We start from the raw sequence: 18,334 nt of genomic DNA on the forward strand, positions 1-18,334 counted from the left end.
ATGTCTGTCCTGCAACAAGAAGAACACACTTTAACTGTGTTCATGAAACAGCTACAGGCACTTCAGCACAGCACAGGCAAACCTCCTCCTTGACCAGACTCTAGATGGGCAGCCCTTTTACTTGCTCCTAACACAGTTAGATGGAACTTTGCACAGAACATTTAAAGCTTTGTCAGCCCAAAACATAAGGAAAAAAAATCATGATAATGCAACAGTGACTACAACAACCCAACAAGGGAGAGACCCACAGTCTAATCCTTGTTCCAAGATCAGAGATGGAAGCAGGCACACTGAGGTACCCACTACTTTCTATCAAAGGCCACATCTCTCCCAGAGGTGGCTATCTTATGCAAGTCTTCTTGTCAATGCATTACATAAAAGTGTCGGATTGCAGGTGATGCTGTGGAGACCAGATTCCTAATCTCTTCTGTGGATCTGAGCCTTACATTTGTTTATGTAAGAAACATACAAGAAAATACAAGAGAGTCCACAGTCTCTCCACCTGTGCCTCTAAAGCGCTGCCTATCCTCTTTTCCATAGGTTGTCTATCTGACATCACTTTCTTCATATTATGAATCCTACATTTTAATAATAAGCAATTATTTTAAAGCTTGTTTGTAAGGTCATCAACTGGTGTAACAGTGAAGCAAAATGAATAATTCATTAAAAAAAGGTGGGGGAAAGGAAAGTCAATCTCCAATTGGTTTTTAATTCTACTGTGTTATTTCACTGTGATTGAAGAACCTTACCAAACAGAGTTAAATGAATTTGCCCCACAGGCTCTCCAGACAGCAGAAGCTGCATCTTACACAAGTACTTTCTCTGCACCAGGGTGCCAGAAATGCTTTTTCCAGCATCAAACATAAGAAGGATTACACCCTTTCCTTTACTTAGTCTCTTCTTTATCTTTCTCTAGTCCTAATCCAGAGGTTTATGTTGTCTTATACTCATAGAGAATTCTGTAATTTAGGATTTGGATGTCATGTGCATCAAGGTAAACTCCTGTATAGTATCACATGTGAACACCAATGGCATTAAAGAAATAGTTTCACACTTAGGAAAAAAGCATAAGACCCCATCAGAAAATAAACTATAGAAATTAAATGTGTTATGCCCATGCCTATTTCTCTTACTTCAAATGACCCCTTTATTCTGTTCCCTATTGTCTGTTCAGCTGTGGTAACCTTAAGAAGATCTCCTCACCAGGAAATAAGCTAGGAGGTGTGTGCCAGAACAAAGAAGTCAAGCAAAGCAGGACAAGAAAATAATTCCAAAATCATAGCTGTGATTGAAGGAGCTTCTTTGGCATGCAAGAAGGCAAAAAACTTAAGGAAAAAGAAATCTGTTCTTCAGTGGCTGCTACTTCATCCTCAAGTCTTAGCCAAGCCTGAATTTCAGTTAACGATGTTTTAAACAAACAGTGGCTTTGCAAGGATGAAGTAAGTCAGAGTCATCAAAATTATGGAAAGAAGGCCAAGGAAAAAACACACAAAAAAACCCCCAACTATTTCCACAATCTAAGCACAACACAAAATTTAGAACACAAAATACTTTTAAAAATAAGCCTTTCCATAGAACTATATAGAGCTTTGTGCCAAGCAATAACGTAGCTTTTTGGAGGGACTTAAAATAATTCTGCTTTCACTCATAGACAATATGGCAGAACAAAGAGAAAGGTGTGTGGAGATTTTATAATATGTTTCCTTACAGTAAGAAGAAAAAAAGATGAGACAATAAAACAAATGGGTAACACTATTTAAGAAGAAATACTTTACTGGAGGGCCTTGAGCTCCCACTTCACCACTGGGACCTTGGTCCCCTTCTTCACCCTGGGAAAGCAAGCAGAATACATCTGTAGCTAATCCGTGCCATGTATATTGCTCTCTCATCATAGGAGGTACATTTATTACTTACTGTTTTCTGTCACCATATCCTGCTTGAAGGAAATCCAAATGAAGCCACACTACTTCCTCAGAACATAGACAGATACTCATTCATGTTCACATTCCATTCAACTATCAGTCAAAAGGTTAATTTCAAAGCAACCCCAGTATAAAGAAGAATAACGTTATTTTACTCTTAATATGTCATCCCTTGGGTTTTTTTGATGTTAATCTATTTAGGTTTTCTTGTTTTTTTAGAGTGAAGTGTAATGAAGGTATACTCATATATGTGAATAGACTGGATACGCTAGTAGCTCTGCATCACAATACCACATTGCACTTCAGAATTTTTTTTTTTAATTAAAATGGTAAAATGCCTTATCTAGTCAAATCCCTGTTCGATTAGATGATAACCTACAATGATAGTGCAAACTAATAGAACAACAGTACTTACTGCCAGTTTAATTTGCAAAAAGGTATTTTGGAGCATAAGACAACAGCTCAACATCCAGGAAAAAAATAGGCAAGCTGTTTCTAATAAATTAATATTCTTTTCAATACGCTTAGGAATAGAGAGCAGGGTTTTTAAAAAAAAAATTTCTCTGCTGTTTTTCCTCCAGCATTGAAGCATGGACCAAGGCAGTGCAAATCTTCACAACTTTTCTTACAAATATTTCAATATTAAACAAGGTTAATTCAAATGAAACACCTTAAAAGAGTTCACATTTCAGTCTTCAAGCTGAGTCAGACTTGGCCTCTTTACTATAGTTACAATCTTTCTTTGCCTGTGCACTTATACTGTGTCCTTTCCCTCTTAAATAACATTCTTCTCTCTCATTCTTCCTGTTACTACTCATCTGTGCCACAGAATGATGTATCTGGCAAATCCAGAGAATTCTTCTGCATTTAAATGTTTGGAATTTTTCCAGTTAATAAATTTTACTTCAATTTTTGCCATGAGTTCCATAATAATTAAACTGAATGATCAAAATAAAAAGCAAGAGTACTTTGACTTCTGAATCATAAAAACCACAAAGTACAGGTGAATGAAGACTAGAGATAAGCCTCTGGTTACATCATGATATATAGTATCTCTTCATGCATTCTGGTAAAATAATTAATAGTTCTAACAAAATATAATACTGTTTTTGAAGAAGAGGTTACACTATTAGCTTGCTAAAAACAACAGCAGTTTTTCCTTTTTTCTTTTTACCTTATAACCTTGTTTTCCTGGTTCACCAGACTCTCCTTTTGAACCTTTCTGTCCCTAAAAAAAGGTAGAAAACAAAATAAATAAATAACAATATAGTATTCAAAATTTAAATACTGAGTTTTGCAAAACAGACAGACACTCCTCAAAACTATCTTGCTGTTCCCTCTGCAATCCCCATTCACCACTGCTTTTTCACCTACCTAGTTAACATCACATATTAGGCACCATGTTCAAAAAGATCTGCTCCTGAATCTAACAAGGCTGTATTTCTAGGCAGGTTAGTATTTCTTCTGATGTTACCCCACAACAATTTCCTCAGGCCAAGAGTATTCCTAGAAACTGGCAAAGAATACATTAAAAAAAAAAAAAAACTTAGCTAAAATGAAACTCAGAAAGTATTAATTTCAATTTAGTATGTTACAGGTCTCCCAGAAAGAGAGAAAGACAGAAAAAATTACTAAAGATTTGGGGGAATATTTGGAGTTTCTGGAGTCATGCTACAAATGGTCCAGAAAGTGAATGAAGCTCTAATCATACTCTAATCCCTTCAGGACCCCACATAAATTTCACCCTGAAGATTACAGCATCAGCAAGAGATTTCAACAAGGAGAGGTTATTTTGGCAGTCAAGAGTTGAAATAACCCTAAGCATCCACACTGATGCAATGTTTTTTGAAATTAACAGTGAACTGCCCTTTTGTCAAGCCAGCAATTCCCCTCCCTAGTGCTTTGAGACAGGATCTCTGTAAGGAATGCTTGAACAAACAGATTCTCTTACCTTCATTCCCATTAAGCCAGCATGTCCTGGGCGGCCAGGTGGACAAGCATTGGGACACTGGAAAAGCATCCACATAGTTACTAGTACACAGGTTGACTAAGGTTGTCTGAGATTACTTTAAAAAAAAACCCATGGACAACTATCTTACCAACGGGTCACCATCTTGCAGGCCAATTGTTCCCTAAATTAAATGACATTAATCAAAGTCAGTAAAAGAAAAATAACCAAACCTGAATCATTAGACAATACAGACATTAGACAAAACAGAAAATACTACTATCTAAACCTGGAATCAGAACTATAATCAACCAACATGAAAAGCACCTAAACTGTAGGATTTTATCGTAGGATTGCAGACACCTGCAAAATACTGTCCTCTAACTTAGACCAACTTTTCTGAAAAACAAAATATTTCTCTTTTTTTTGAACTACCTAAAACATATTTTCTATTAAATATAGAACAAATATATCCAAACCCCATGAATTTCCAACAGAACCAATGACAATTTCTGTAATAAGGATCACTTCTACTTTTCCAACTTACTACCATTCAGCAAAAGATTCAGACCTTCACAGAGAAAATAATCTTCCCACAACACAAGTATTGGTAGATGACTGAGATGTGTGGCCATTAACATAATTGCAATAAACTAGAGATCAGTGTACAACGAGATGGACTCAGTGGGGGGAAGACCATTCCTCATATTAAATCAAGTATTTGATGGAAGCTAACAGGAGGCTTATGAGGCACAACAAGGAGAAATATGATTTCACAGCAGCAGCTGGATTCTCTAAAGCCCACTGGGAGGGAGCACACTGTTTCAGAGAGAAGCACACGGGAGTTTAAGGAATGAGCTGGTCTCCTGTTTTACAGAAGGATTTAAAAAAAGCTGAGGGTATGTTTGGGTCCATAATGTCATCACCTGGAGTGGGGTTGTGGCACTTCAGAAATCCAAAAAGGACAAAACTGTCAAGGAATAGAAGCAGCATACGCTGTTATTGAGAATTTGGTTTTACTTGTTTCCTAAATAGTCTTCTTCACCTTACCATTCACAATTTTTACAATGCCTCTGCCAATTCTCTGGCAACTTTCATGAAAACAAGAAATGTGGCATAAATAAAGCACATGGATTTAGGGTCTGTCCAGCAAAGGAACAGTAGAGCTTTTAAAAAGACATTAGTATGACACATGATTCCCAGTGGTTTGCATTTCACAGCACCCAGCCTCCCATGTGTCTGCCAAACACTCTGTTTTATCTCTCTGGGCAGGTAAATAGCTACAAGAAAAAGGCGTAACACAGATCCCTCCTCCCAGGAGGCTCAAAGAAGACAACCATGCCCCTAGAGAGGCAAAGCACTGGTGTAAAGCTTTCTTCTATCCCTTGCAAGTAGCAGGCTCGGTTGCAGGAAAGACATTGGAACTTAACCAACCTGCAAGCATATATTTCTGGCTCATGAGCCAATACTAAATTTTCCTTCTAACAGAGAAGAGTCTACCTCTGCTGAAGTACTACCAGTGAGGCCCAACAAAGACTACATTTACAGTAATACTATAATTCACACGGAAGTTTAAAACCTGTAAAAGTTACAGTTTAAGACCATTTGCAGAAATGGGAAGACATCATGGCAGAAGTTACACAGTTTGCATTTCAAACTATCTTTTATAACCATAAAAATTTGCCTTCTAAATAGAATATCAAATGTTGATATGAATAAATGAATTGTATCTCTGGCTTTGAACGCAGGCCTCTAGACATTATGAATTAATACAGCCTGCTGAAATCCTACAGTTGGTATTCAGCTGTAGGCCTTGAGAAGTTTTGTTCAAGTAGCAACAATACATAATTCAGACATCAGCACATATTAAAGGCAATCACTTACCCGAGGACCTGGTGGCCCTGGTGGCCCTGGTGGCCCTCTTTTTCCTGGATCTCCCTAAAAAAGGGTAAAATAATTTTGTTGATTCACAGTAATAATGACAACCAGGAGTTACACATTCATACTACACAACAGTGACAAATTCAGTAGCTACAGAAGGACAGGCTAGGTAGACAATTAAAACATAAACCTGCAACATGGGTCCTATAATAGAATGGGAAAACTGATTTTTTTAGTAGAATGGGAGCCATGTTGTAGAACAGAAGCCACAAAAAAACAATACATTTCCAGCTGCTTTAGAAATCTGAAACATCTGTCCACAGGATCATCTATGCACTCCTCTATCTTACAACTGCTAATTAAGTTCTGAATTAAATGAATCCTAGTAACTGGCAAAAATGCCCAAATCAGAGAGGAAAAATATCCCCTTTTTCAGAGCCCAGGATGAATTTACCAAGTTACTATCCCCTCCTGTTTGTGAAGTTTTCATGTCTGGTGCTTTCAGAAGTAAAGACAACACAGAACATCTGCAAATTATTTTTTCTGAATGCTTTTAATTACAATAAATCTAAATTTTGACAGGGACCCCCTTTTAACTTAATACTGTCATTTCAGTATTATTTTTGATATGTTATTAAATCATAAATGAAATGAAGATGAAGATAGAAAAACTGTTCACTAATTCTCACAATGCATAAACTATAGAGCCATAGGTTTAAAAACACTAAAAAGGAATTTTTCTACACAATGTATAATTACACTGTGGGACTCATTACCACAATGTGTTGTGGAAGCCTGTGATAAAAATGGATTCAAAACGGGACTGACTACATTAATGGTGGATAGGGTCACATACAGCTTTCGAAAAAGGCAGCACAGATGCAATTTCTGATTCAGGCAGTCTCTGAACTGCCAACTGCTAGAATCTGGGACAGTATGACAGAAAAATGTCATTTTACAAATAGCCTGTACACTCCCCTAGGTATTCATTATTGGTCTTGCTACAGACAAGACAGTGAGCTAGATCTTCTGAAACAAATTGGCAGTTTTTAATATTATTTTTCATATTAATTTATATGACTGAGCACAACACACAGGGAGAGGTATGCATTAAAAAGTAGGCTTCATTAAATAAAATTTTATTGCTATTTCAGATTTCAAGTAAAAAAATTAACAATTGATTTCAATTTGCATTTCAGTGGTAAAGCATGGAGTCAAAATATGACAGTGTGTCTGAGTGCACAGTTTAGCAGTAAGGTCAGTAGATGGAGTCACACTTAAAACGATACTAAGAAATACTGAATTGCCATGTTCACAGATATGCAAATGGAGAACAGAAATAGTATGTGGTCACGTACCATAATGTATGTGTGTGAAGACAGGAGTAAAGGTAAAGGTCTGCATGCAATGTTAAGTTTTACATTTCCTGTATTTCTGGCAGGTTTGCTTTTTTATTTTAGCTTTCCTTGAATAAGAGGAGAAGTAGAGTATAGGACACTATATGAAACATTTAATTCTAATATAACGGGTGGCCCTGACTTTATGCCATTCATTGTTCCTTATTTCTGATGAGCTTCAAACACAATCTTTCCTCTACCAGTGATCACTGTAGAGAAAAAGAGCATGTTTTCGAGTGCTGTTATAACCCAAATAGTGTTTAGACGGCACAGTAATTATTCATTTTTTCTATAAGTACCTTCTAGCAATTGAGTACATCTACATTTTCAGCAAACATAATAGTACTTACAGGTGGACCAGCACGACCTACTTCCCCAGGAAGTCCTGCTGCACCAGCTGGACCCTATAACAACCAAGTTAAATGGCATTTTTAAACCATAGAATACCTCTATAACAAGCATCTGAAGAGTAAGAACATTTAATTCTCCCAAACAACAAACTATGCCTTTAGACATCAGTATTCTTGGCCCATATACCATAGACCTAAGCAACCTCATGCATGAAGAAAGCATGCATAATAGACATAGAACATCAGGATTAACACAGTCTCTTTTTTCACTGAATTACTTTTTATTACAGTATAATAGCTTTATTGAATATTTAAACAGATTCATTAAATAGTATATTTACAAATTGCAGAAATGATACTTACAGGTGGTCCAAGAAGTCCCTTGCCCTGTGAAATATGAAAAAAGGTCAGAGACGTGGGGAGGGTTCCACACCTAGTCAAGCTGTTCGCCAGTAACAGAGTATTTGAGATAAAGAGGTACAAAAAACCTGTTATTTGATTCTGCAAAATCATTTTGAAAACTTGTTTAACTAATGCTAAATGTCAATTTTATTATTAAGTAATCAATATCAGGAGAAAAATTAATTAAGTTGCCTTGCAGTAGCATTTATTTACACATATTGACAAACACATATACTTCCAGAAAGGAATGAAGACATTAAAGCCTTTGGGTTTAGCTAATTATCAAGTACCATGATAAACATATCTATGCTATAACCATTTCCTTCTAACAGTGCATTTAAATTGATAAGAGACTTTTTTTTTTTTTTGCCAGTGCTTCCCTGAGGTCTAAATCAATTAAACTAGCACTTTTTGGTAATTAGAAAGAAGACCAAATTGCTCCTGTTTACATTTTCCATCAGTACTGCTCTGAATCATTTTAATGAGAAGTGTCCAAGATACAAATGTGTTTCTGCGTATTTGAGCAATACACCGCCCCTAAGAAAACAGATCCGTCAAGTCTTACATTACTACAGCAAATGGATAATTTTATGGAGAACAGTGTCAATGATGTGCATGAAACACTGGCATATAAAAATCACAAACATAATTAAATCTTTAGGAGATTTGATGTAATAAAGCGGAGTGGAGTTTAAGAGCCACAGAATATCATATCAGGATTGTATCTGCAAGGTTGTCTTTAGAAAACTTGGTATAACACAGGGAAAATTTCAAACATTTATCAGAGTCATTCCATTTTAACCATTTAATACACAGCAGAAAGTAAATGTTTTCACCTTGCATTGTAAGCCAAAACATCTTTTTTACTTGCTTTTTCTTCTTGCTAAACATTTTTTTTACTGAGAATAAATTAGGTCAGTGTCAATGTAGCTTCTGGTATGTGCAGACACAGCTGAAGGTTGGTGCTTTTGTGAAGAAGAAAGGGGTTTTAAGATAAGACAGTAATAAATAAGACAGTTGGGGTCTATTCTTGAAGATAACAGAAACAAGGTCAGGACAAATTAAAACAAACCAGCTCAAGACACAACACCTCCTAAACAGACCTTTGTGAGCATGTGTGAGCACTGAGGTCAGCCAGCAGACATGGTGAAGAAGACTACCAACGACCACCACTCAGCAAGAAAGTGCATGCGTAATTAAGATGCAGATATTGTAATCAGTTCCAGGACATCTAATGCATATGTAACTCATTTCTCAGAAAAGTTACGAATATGTATAATCTCACTCTATATTAGCTGCCACTTATAGATATGGGGGCACTAACCTTTGCGAAGCTATTCGCATGTGTGCCCAGCACTGCAGTAAAGAATGCCTCCTTTTGAAAACTCCAAAACGAGTCTGAGAGTTCCTCTGCCAGCCTTTACGGTAACAGCATAACCCACATAATTCCTTTGCTATTACTTAACGCTCCCTTACTGCACTTCCTTGTATTATACATGTCTATATTTGACTATACAAATCAAACTTTCACTGCATCACATATCCAATATTACAATATAACCTGCCTCCAAAAGAAGGAAACTGACTACTTGCAGGTTCCCACTGGAGTACCTCTTGCTAACGTGCCCCTAACAGTAGCAGGGAAAGTCAGTGATACCAAAAGAAGCAGCTACAGCTACTGCATCCAGCCTGCACACAGGCCTAGGAGAAGCCAGTCCCTGCCTCTGCCCATTCCATTCCACCTCTTCACCCTCCTAAGCCAGGGCTGTCCCCCAGCAGTCCATACCTCCCCCTCACCCAGCTACTCCACCATTCTGGCCATGAACATGCAGCGCAACTTGCAGAGTTGAGATCTCCAGGGCAATCAGTCAGTAAGGACTTATACAGAGCATTTAATCATAGAATCATAGAATCATTCAGGTTGGAAAAGACTCTTGGGATCATCGAGTCCAACCATCAGCCCTACTCTACAAAGTTCTCCCCTACACCATATCCCCCAACATCTCATCTAAACAACCCTTAAACACATCCAGGGATGGTGACTCCACCACCTCCCTGGGCAGCCTATTCCACTGTCTGACTACTCCTTCTGTGAAAAATTTTTTCCTAATGTCCAGTCTAAACCTCCCCTGTTGCAGTTGAAAGCCATTCCCTCTTGTTCTATCACTAATGACCTGTGAGAAGAGACCAGCACCAACCTCTCTACAATGTCCTTTCAGGTAGTTGTAGAGAGTGATGAGGTCTCCCCTCAGCCTTCTCTTCCTCAAACTGAACAGTCTCAGCTCCCTCAATCTCTCCTCATAGGATCTGTTCTCCAGGCCCTTCACCACCTTTGTTGCCCTCCTCTGCACTCGCTCCAGCACCTCGATATCTCTCTCCAGGTGTGGCCTCACCAGTGCAGAGTACAGGGGGACTGTCACCTCCCTACTTCTGCTGGTCACACTATTTCTAATACAAGCCAGGATGCCGTTGGCTTTCTTGGCCACCTGGGCACACTGCTGGCTCATGTACAGCTGCTTGTCAATTAGAACCCCCAGATCCTTCTCTTCCAGACAGCTCTCCAGCCACACCTCCCCAAGCCTGTAGCGATGCATGGGGTTGTTGTGGCCCAAGTGCAGGACCTGGCACTTGGCCTTCTTGAACCTCATCCCGTTAACATTGGCCCACCAATCCAATCTATCCAAGTCTCTCTGTAGTGCCTCCCTATCCTCATGCAGATCGACACTCCCCCTTAACTTGGTGTCATCTGCGAACTTACTGATGATACACTTTATGTCCTTATCAAGATCATCAATAAAGACGTTGAACAGAAATGGTCCCAACACCGAGCCCTGAGGAACACCACTTGTGACCAGCTGCCAGCTGGATTTAGCTCCATTGACCACCATCTCTGGGACCGTCCATCCAGCCAGTGCTTGATCCATCAGACCGTTCGCTCATCCAGGCCATGGGCAGCCAGTTTTTCTATGAGAATTCTATGGTGAACTGTGTAAAATGCTTTTCGAAAATCCAGGTAGATAATATCCACAGCTTTTCCCTCACCCAACAGTCGAGTCATCTTGTCATAGAAGGAGATCAGGTTTGTCAGGCAGGACCTGCCTTTCATAAACCCATGCTGACTAGGCCTGATCCCGTGGTTGTCCATTATATGACTTTTAATGGCACTCGAGATGACCTGCTCCATGACCTTCCCTGGCACCGAGGTCAGACTGACAGGTCTATAGTTTCCTGGATCATCCTTTCTGCCTTTCTTGTAGATGGGTGTTAATGATCCCAACCAGCTGCCCATGTTCCTGCCTCTGTCTGTATCCTAAAGGGAAGCTCTCCACACAGCCTGGGACTGTGGCCTTACATGCTCAGATGCCTGCTGCCTGCTTTGGAGGTGCTTATCTGTCCCACCTGGTTCAGAGACACTCACCCTGTAGATCTGGTAAGTACCTCCTGTGGTGGTTTAGGCCCTGCCGGGGTCTGAAACCACGCGGCCACTGCCCCTCCCCCACAAAGGAAGTGAAATGCAAAGCCCCGGGCTGAGATAAGGAGAGGTTTAATACAACAGTGCAACAGCAACACAACAAACAACAACAATAACAATAAAAATAACAGTAATAACAATGAACAGAGCAAAATATCTACCAATACAGCAGTGAGAAACGTGATGGCATAACACACGTGTTAACTGACCCTCTCGCTTCGGCACCAGGATGTGACATCCGCATGGTATGTCCGCATGGTATCTGAATAACCCGGCTAGAGCTCCCCCCCACACTGCTGGGGAAACTTAACCCTATCCTGGCTAAACCAGGACACCTCCACACCATCAACACAGACCTGCTGCCGTCCACCATAAAGAGTCACATACCAGTATTTGAATGTGTACCCTGTGCCGGAAGCTGTGGTTTAGTAGACCTTAAAATATTTTCAATTTCTCTGTCACTAAATACACACAATCCTACCCATATGTCAGATCTGTAACACTAGCAATATATCAGCTAACAGAAAAGTTAGAGGGAACTTAACCGAGAGAGAATGGACTGAAGAGTGCCATACATGCACTCAATGTAGCAGCCACAGGTCCATTTACCGGGGCCAGATCAGAGACATCAGCATATGTGCTGCTAAATTACTTGAATTAATCAGAAGTATTCTACTAATTTTGTAAATCTGTCATTTGAGAGACTATCCACATAAGAGATGAGACAAAGAGAATAAAATAAAATGAAATGATGAAGCAGGAAAAAAATAGAGGAAAGGGACAGTAAAAGAAGATAACTGAAGATTGCCAGGATACATTCTGGGGAAGAAGCAGCAGAAAAGCAAATGCTGTATATAAAATTTTAGATACTTAATATTCTTTCTTTCAGTTACCCTGAAGTCCTAACCTGTCCATTAAACTCCACTGGATGAGCTTGAAAAACAGTGATAATTTAAAACTAATTACTGTTGTAGTCAAGGCTTCTGACTTTCTGTTTGCACTGAGCATTTTAACAGCTTAAGCAAGGTGTTTTTGTGAGAAATGAAGTCTTTGGATAACCATCCAGAGACTACTCCACTTGCAAAATGCCACTGACTGAATTCAAAGCAGTGCATAATTACACCTAAATACTCAATTAATCATGTAGCTGCTATGCAGACCCATAAGTGTGCTCACTATGCTTCTAGTAAACAACGTCTCATGGATCAAACCAAAGACCTGCAAAGGCTAAAGAGCCTCATTACTTCATGCTTGTAGTAACAGCTTCTCAAACAGTCTCTGAATCTGAGAATTAGAACCATCTCACTCCAGCACTACCACTTCTACCCTTCTTTTATTTTTTTTAAATTAGGTTTCATTTCTCTAAATTTAATCTCACTAAAAGTGAGATGGCCAGTATTGGCCATTTTGAGAAACTTCCACTAACTGCTCTATTTTTTCAGCAGCTTAAAGTCATTCATCAAAAGGAAAGCCTGTATAAATGGAATTTCCCCAAGAGATTTATTTTGAGTATTAATCTTTCCATATGGATTCAGCATGTATGGGTTAACAACCATGGAGCTACAAAATCAACGACTAGGCTTCTTCCTAAAATGTGAGGTGTAAGGATTAACCTTAACCTTAATAATTACAAGGTTAATGTAACGAGGTGACTAAGTATATCCATCTTTTCTTTAAATAACTAAGAATTCTCATTTCCTCATTGTAAATATTCCTGCAGATTCACCTTTAAATACAAGGTCCAGTTGCTTATTAAGCAGAGGCAGAACAACTCCAAAGGCAATCCCTACTGATGTTCACTGAAGCATTATCACCTGAAGACTGAAAGTCTCAGAGGAAACAAAAATCACTGGACTTTGAACAATGGTCCAAAATCTCATTAGATTTATTGCTTTTACAGTCTCAAAATATGATCACAAAAGACCTGAATCATGTAAGTGCTGCTCTGAATGGAATCAGCATTCTACCTTGACAAGTTGGTCCAGTCTGGTGGTTTCCCATAGCAACATCTCCACTTCTAAATTGGGATTAACCATCTTTATGTATATTTTATATACCCACTTTTTCTGAAGGCTCTTAAATTATTTGTTCTCACATTAGTCTGTTAATGGTGAGGTAAAATCATGTATATTTTCCCCAAATCAGTTTTTATTTCAGTTGACAGGCTAAAATACTACAGTATTTTAACCTAGTATTTCAGTAATTCAGTTTTAATTCCCCATTTTTTCCTCTCCCACAGTAGTTCATGTGTATTTTTTTCCATATCATCTGCATAACATATCTGACAGAGTTAAGCTATCTCATCATTCCAGCTACACATTTTAAAATGCATTGCAAATGACTCAGAAATTATTTCTCCATCTACTTGACATCAAAAAATGAAAATAAACAAACAAAAATCTCAAACCCCTAACAGAAAAACTAGGACTTTCAGTCCACCTAGAAGCTACCTCTGTTTTGCTATCTTCTGTGACTAAATTTAGCTCATATATTGAGTCTACAGATTGACCAGCCATTATAAAAGTATTACTTGATTTTCTGTAAGAAGCAGAATCCATGAAAATTAAATGCAAATGTCCACATAGAATAATTCATCTTAAGTTTGAATATGTCTGTAATGTAATGTCTTCAAGAATAACATTATAATTTCCTCTCTGGTCAATTATCAAAATGATTGTTTAATATAAATTTAATGAAAGTTAATGGGACGGGGTCAAAAATACAAGTATACAGTTGAAGACACAGAATTTCACAGCAAGGAGTGCTATATCACAATACAATGCCTCTTCTACTTAATTCCAAGAATTTCTCCAAAATTAATCTAATTTTTAATTAAATTTTAATTATGTCCAGCCCTATCGCAATTTCACGCTAGTCATCTTGTTCCATTACTCATTTTCTTTGAGGTTTTTCCTGGTTTCCTACATAACCTAAGTTTACACATGCCAACCATCATACAACCCTGTAAAATTCCTAAAATTCACAATTATTTTCAGCCCTCAAAGACAGATGTTAAACCCATCTGGAAGAGTACTCTTCGCTCTTCTACTCTTTGCCTTTTATCAAATTTTGTCTTGTTTCATATGAAACAGCACAAGAAGTCCCATACAGCATTTACACTGCAGTGATTCCATTTAAACACATGGCAAGGAGCTGAAACAGGAATAATTGTTGACTAATAATTGTTGACTAAATTATGCATATAAACATGGGCTCTCCTGTCTCTACAGCATTTTCACAGAGAGACGGAGAACAATGGTAGAGTCCAACACTTGTGACCACATCACACACGCTCCTTTCTTTTCTACAGCATACAAACCAAATGTGTTTTTCAGTAATACCTGCACACTTTAAGGTTCCTTAACATACTACTTTAATATCTTATGAGTTCTTTGAAACTTCAGAAATAGTTTCTGCTTTTCTTCATTACATTTAATGGTAAGAATCCTTCATATTGATACTTAAGGTCTAAAAAGCCTCTTCAGATACTAAATGTCTTACTTACCGGAAGTCCACGAGCACCTGGCAGTCCTGGTTCACCCTTTAAAGGATAAAAATTGAGTTTTTCAAGAGGCATTAGCATAAAGTTCTGTAAACAACATACAGGAAGATGCTCTCACCTTTTGGAGGGTATAATTTAGTGGACATATTCTGCAAGTATTATTCACTTCATTAACACCATGTTGGTTTCAGTGAGACTTTATAGAAATAAAAGACTTTCTCAATATTAAAAAGATACAGCCGTAGACCTTTCCCCCCCCCCCCAAAAAAAAAAAAATTCAAACATGCTGGTTACTCTGAATTCTGATGTGTATTTCATTTGTCTGATTGCCGATGAAGTCAGGTTCACTGTTCTGGTTCCCACTGCATATTACTATGACATAATTACAGTACAAGATGGAAAGAGCCTCACCATTACTGAAGATGCTCAACCTTAATGTCATCAATGTAATGCCACCATTCCCTACTACTGGCTGGGGGAAGGGAAGTTGCTTTGTACTGTGTGAAAAGGGACCAATGGCTCTGTATTCTATAGATGTTTTAATATTGTCAAGAAAGGCTGCAGCATCTCATTAGTTGCTTAGAGACAAAACAAAAATCCTGCTTAAAAAAAAAAAATCTCATAGTTTCACGCATAATTTTGTTCTTACCTTCTGTCCTTTTGGTCCTGTGGCTCCACGTGAGCCATCAGGTCCTGTGAATCCCTTTGGAAGTAATGTATATAATGTTAATGCAAAGGTTACACGGTTTTCTTAATCACAACTGAAAACCTTCTAAAACATAAAATAATGAAACTATTAAATGAGATAAGTAACTGCAGGAGACTTACAATTCAAATGCTTATTTACATATACAAATAGAACTGCCCAAGTTCAAAGTACTAGCTTCTGGTGACAAACATCAGTGCCTGTGATACGTGTCCTTCAAAAATTATTCAGTAAAATCACAAATAAACTAAACACATGATCTCACATAATCTTATTTCCTTTCAATGGGAGATTGATGAATTTAGTTCATGGCTCAGGCTAAAAACAACAACTGTCAGTGTTTTCCATTTCAAATAAACCATTCATTGACAAAAACAAAAAACTAAAACAAAAAAGATGCCAAGCTGGATTTGAGATTAGTCTTTGAACCACACTTGTCTATCCAGATAAAATTAAAAAGCAATCATGATATTATAACTCAGAATTCATTTGGAGCTTTTTTTTTCTTTTGTTTTCAAATTTTTAACCAGCTTATATGGCTTAGAAATTTCCAGATATCCAGATAAAAGTCTTGCTTTTACCTTATCCAATACTTTTCTTTTTGGTACACTTCCAGCAATTCAGCATTCACCCAATGGGATGTTTTCTCTGATAATTTGCTTTGAAAACCTACTTGATCATTACAGGCAATTACTGTACACTATCTTTACTCAGTCTATTAAGCCTGACACTGAAGTAGTTTGTGAAAGAAAAACGAGATTTAAAAAGTCAGAACTGCCTCACCAATTAAAAATGGAAGAAGGACTTATAAATCTAAATCCCCAATTAAAAGCTAAATGCATGGTGGGAGTACAAGAAGGTCCCGCGTTTTGTCCTCAAGTGAAAATAAAAAAGGTTCACCATTTCAGAGCACAGTGTTCTAGTACAGTTTCACTAATCCACTAGTATGGGGGAATATGCAAATTTGAACAAATATCAAAAGCTGAGCTGAGTTTAAAACATTGTTTCACCTGATTGTGTTACCATGAATTCTGGCAAGGAAAACAAAACCATGCCTTAAGTGAAAATTATAAGAGGCAATGATTTTTAAAGATCTGCTTATGGGTTTCTGACATGTACAAATGGGTTGTGGTCCTTTATTATTTTCAGGAAAAAAAGAAGTGGTATGGGATACCACTCATGGCAAGCCCATTTCCTCTTACAGATTTGAAATCTGAACAGTTTAACAGTTTTAGCTCCGTGTGCACTAAATCTCTTTTCAAAAGCGAATTATAGATTAACAACTAACAGTATTGCAATCCTCAATTAGGCTTTTTTATTTATATAATTTGCAGTCTTCTCTAATCCACTAGTTTGTTGTATGCCATCTTTATTTTTGATGGTTTAAATTACAAAAGTACTGTACCACTTACGTAGTATCACATAAATTAAACATAAGCTTGCCTGCCTCCTAGCGTAAGATCTAAGTATTAATGCAAGTCTTGCTTCATAGCAAAAATGCTTTCAAACACTGCTCTTGAGAGAAATATGAAGAGTTTCCAAAAAAAGTATGAAGGTGCTTTTATTAAAGCCACTAACTTATTCAAGAGATACAACCTAACAGGCCATCAACACAAGATGATGTTGAAACTTCATTATTCTGTATTATTTTCCACAGAGAAAGGAAGATACATTAGCATGGCTCTGCAGTGGCTGAAGTCTGGAGGGTTTTGTCTGGAGTAAAAGCTATACAGAAATCACGGTTTTTCCTCAGAAACTGAGTTAAAAATCATTCTTAAGCTTCAGTTTAGTAAAGAGATAACTGTTCACTTTAACATCAGGCCCCCAGGGCTGATCTAAATGATTGTTTTCCATCCCGTTTTCTCAGGTTTAGGGAAGGAGAGGCTAAGGAGAGCGAAAATCACTGAAATCATCCCCTCCACCCCCCCCTTCAGCCATTAACCACCCGCCGTCCGGAAGCGGCCGGCCCGCCCTGCCGGCCTGCGGCGGGGGCCGTTGGGGAGCAGCGGCGGGCGCCCCCTGCCGGCCGCCCCGAGCGGGGTGGGGTTGGGCCTCTGCTCCGCGCTCGGGGCCCGCCCGCCCGCGGCCCGGGGCTCTCGGGACCGCTGGTGCCCTCGGCTGCCGCCGCCCCTCCTGCCCAGGCCTGGCCTTGGATCCTGCTCTTGCCCTCGCTGCCCGCACTGAGCGGGGCGCCAACCTGAGGCTGCTTCCAGGGGACGCGGCATGGCCTCCTCCCGCAGCACCGCCGCCTTCTCCAGAGCAAGGTGGCAGCACCCGACAGCCCTGAACAGCTGCTGCCCCGGCCGCCCTCAGCCCGGCTGTGCTCCGCCAAGAGAGCACCTTCCAGCTTGGAGAAAAGCTCCTCTGCCCCGAGCACACTGCTGGCACTCACGGGCAGCTGTGAGGAAGCCAGAGACCTCAAAAGGAGATCATGCTTCTACAGAAATAGACTAACACTGAGTATTTTTCTTTAAAAGAAAGAAGAGGGAACTCCAGAAAATCAACTGTACTCACATCAGCTCCCGGCTCTCCAGGCAGGCCAGGGGATCCTGGTTTGCCTGCATCCCCATCCGGACCCTTCAGGATTCAAATGCACAGTTAAGCATGTTTCAGAGAGGGAAGCAGAAACAAAACTCAAAACTTCTTCTCTCACACAAACAAACGCAAAGTAGCTGAAATCACTTACCGGTGGACCGGGGGGGCCATTCGGACCTCTCTCCCCCTAACAAGATATGAAATGGAAGGTATTAGAGC

The 18,334-nt window shown here is 39.0% G+C and overlaps 1 protein-coding gene across 3 annotated transcripts in view; it reads right to left on the reverse strand.

Annotated features, from left to right (window-relative positions):
* COL9A1 (collagen type IX alpha 1 chain) overlaps positions 1-18,334 on the reverse strand; it is a 73,985-nt gene that overhangs the window by 32,021 nt on the left and 23,630 nt on the right. For all 3 annotated transcript variants that reach the window (XM_074861813.1, XM_074861816.1, XM_074861814.1), the window contains 11 exons: positions 18,267-18,302; positions 18,095-18,157; positions 15,524-15,577; positions 14,878-14,913; positions 7,862-7,885; positions 7,499-7,552; positions 5,755-5,808; positions 4,022-4,054; positions 3,874-3,930; positions 3,097-3,150; positions 1,776-1,829 (listed from right to left, as the gene is read on the reverse strand). In XM_074861813.1, the coding sequence (XP_074717914.1) occupies positions 1,776-1,829; positions 3,097-3,150; positions 3,874-3,930; positions 4,022-4,054; positions 5,755-5,808; positions 7,499-7,552; positions 7,862-7,885; positions 14,878-14,913; positions 15,524-15,577; positions 18,095-18,157; positions 18,267-18,302 (519 nt within the window). The remainder of the gene's footprint in view (positions 1-1,775; positions 1,830-3,096; positions 3,151-3,873; positions 3,931-4,021; positions 4,055-5,754; positions 5,809-7,498; positions 7,553-7,861; positions 7,886-14,877; positions 14,914-15,523; positions 15,578-18,094; positions 18,158-18,266; positions 18,303-18,334) is intronic.

The sequence above is a fragment of the Strix uralensis genome, chromosome 3, assembly GCF_047716275.1.
Source record: "Strix uralensis isolate ZFMK-TIS-50842 chromosome 3, bStrUra1, whole genome shotgun sequence".
In the NCBI taxonomy this organism is placed as follows: Eukaryota; Metazoa; Chordata; class Aves; order Strigiformes; family Strigidae; genus Strix; species Strix uralensis.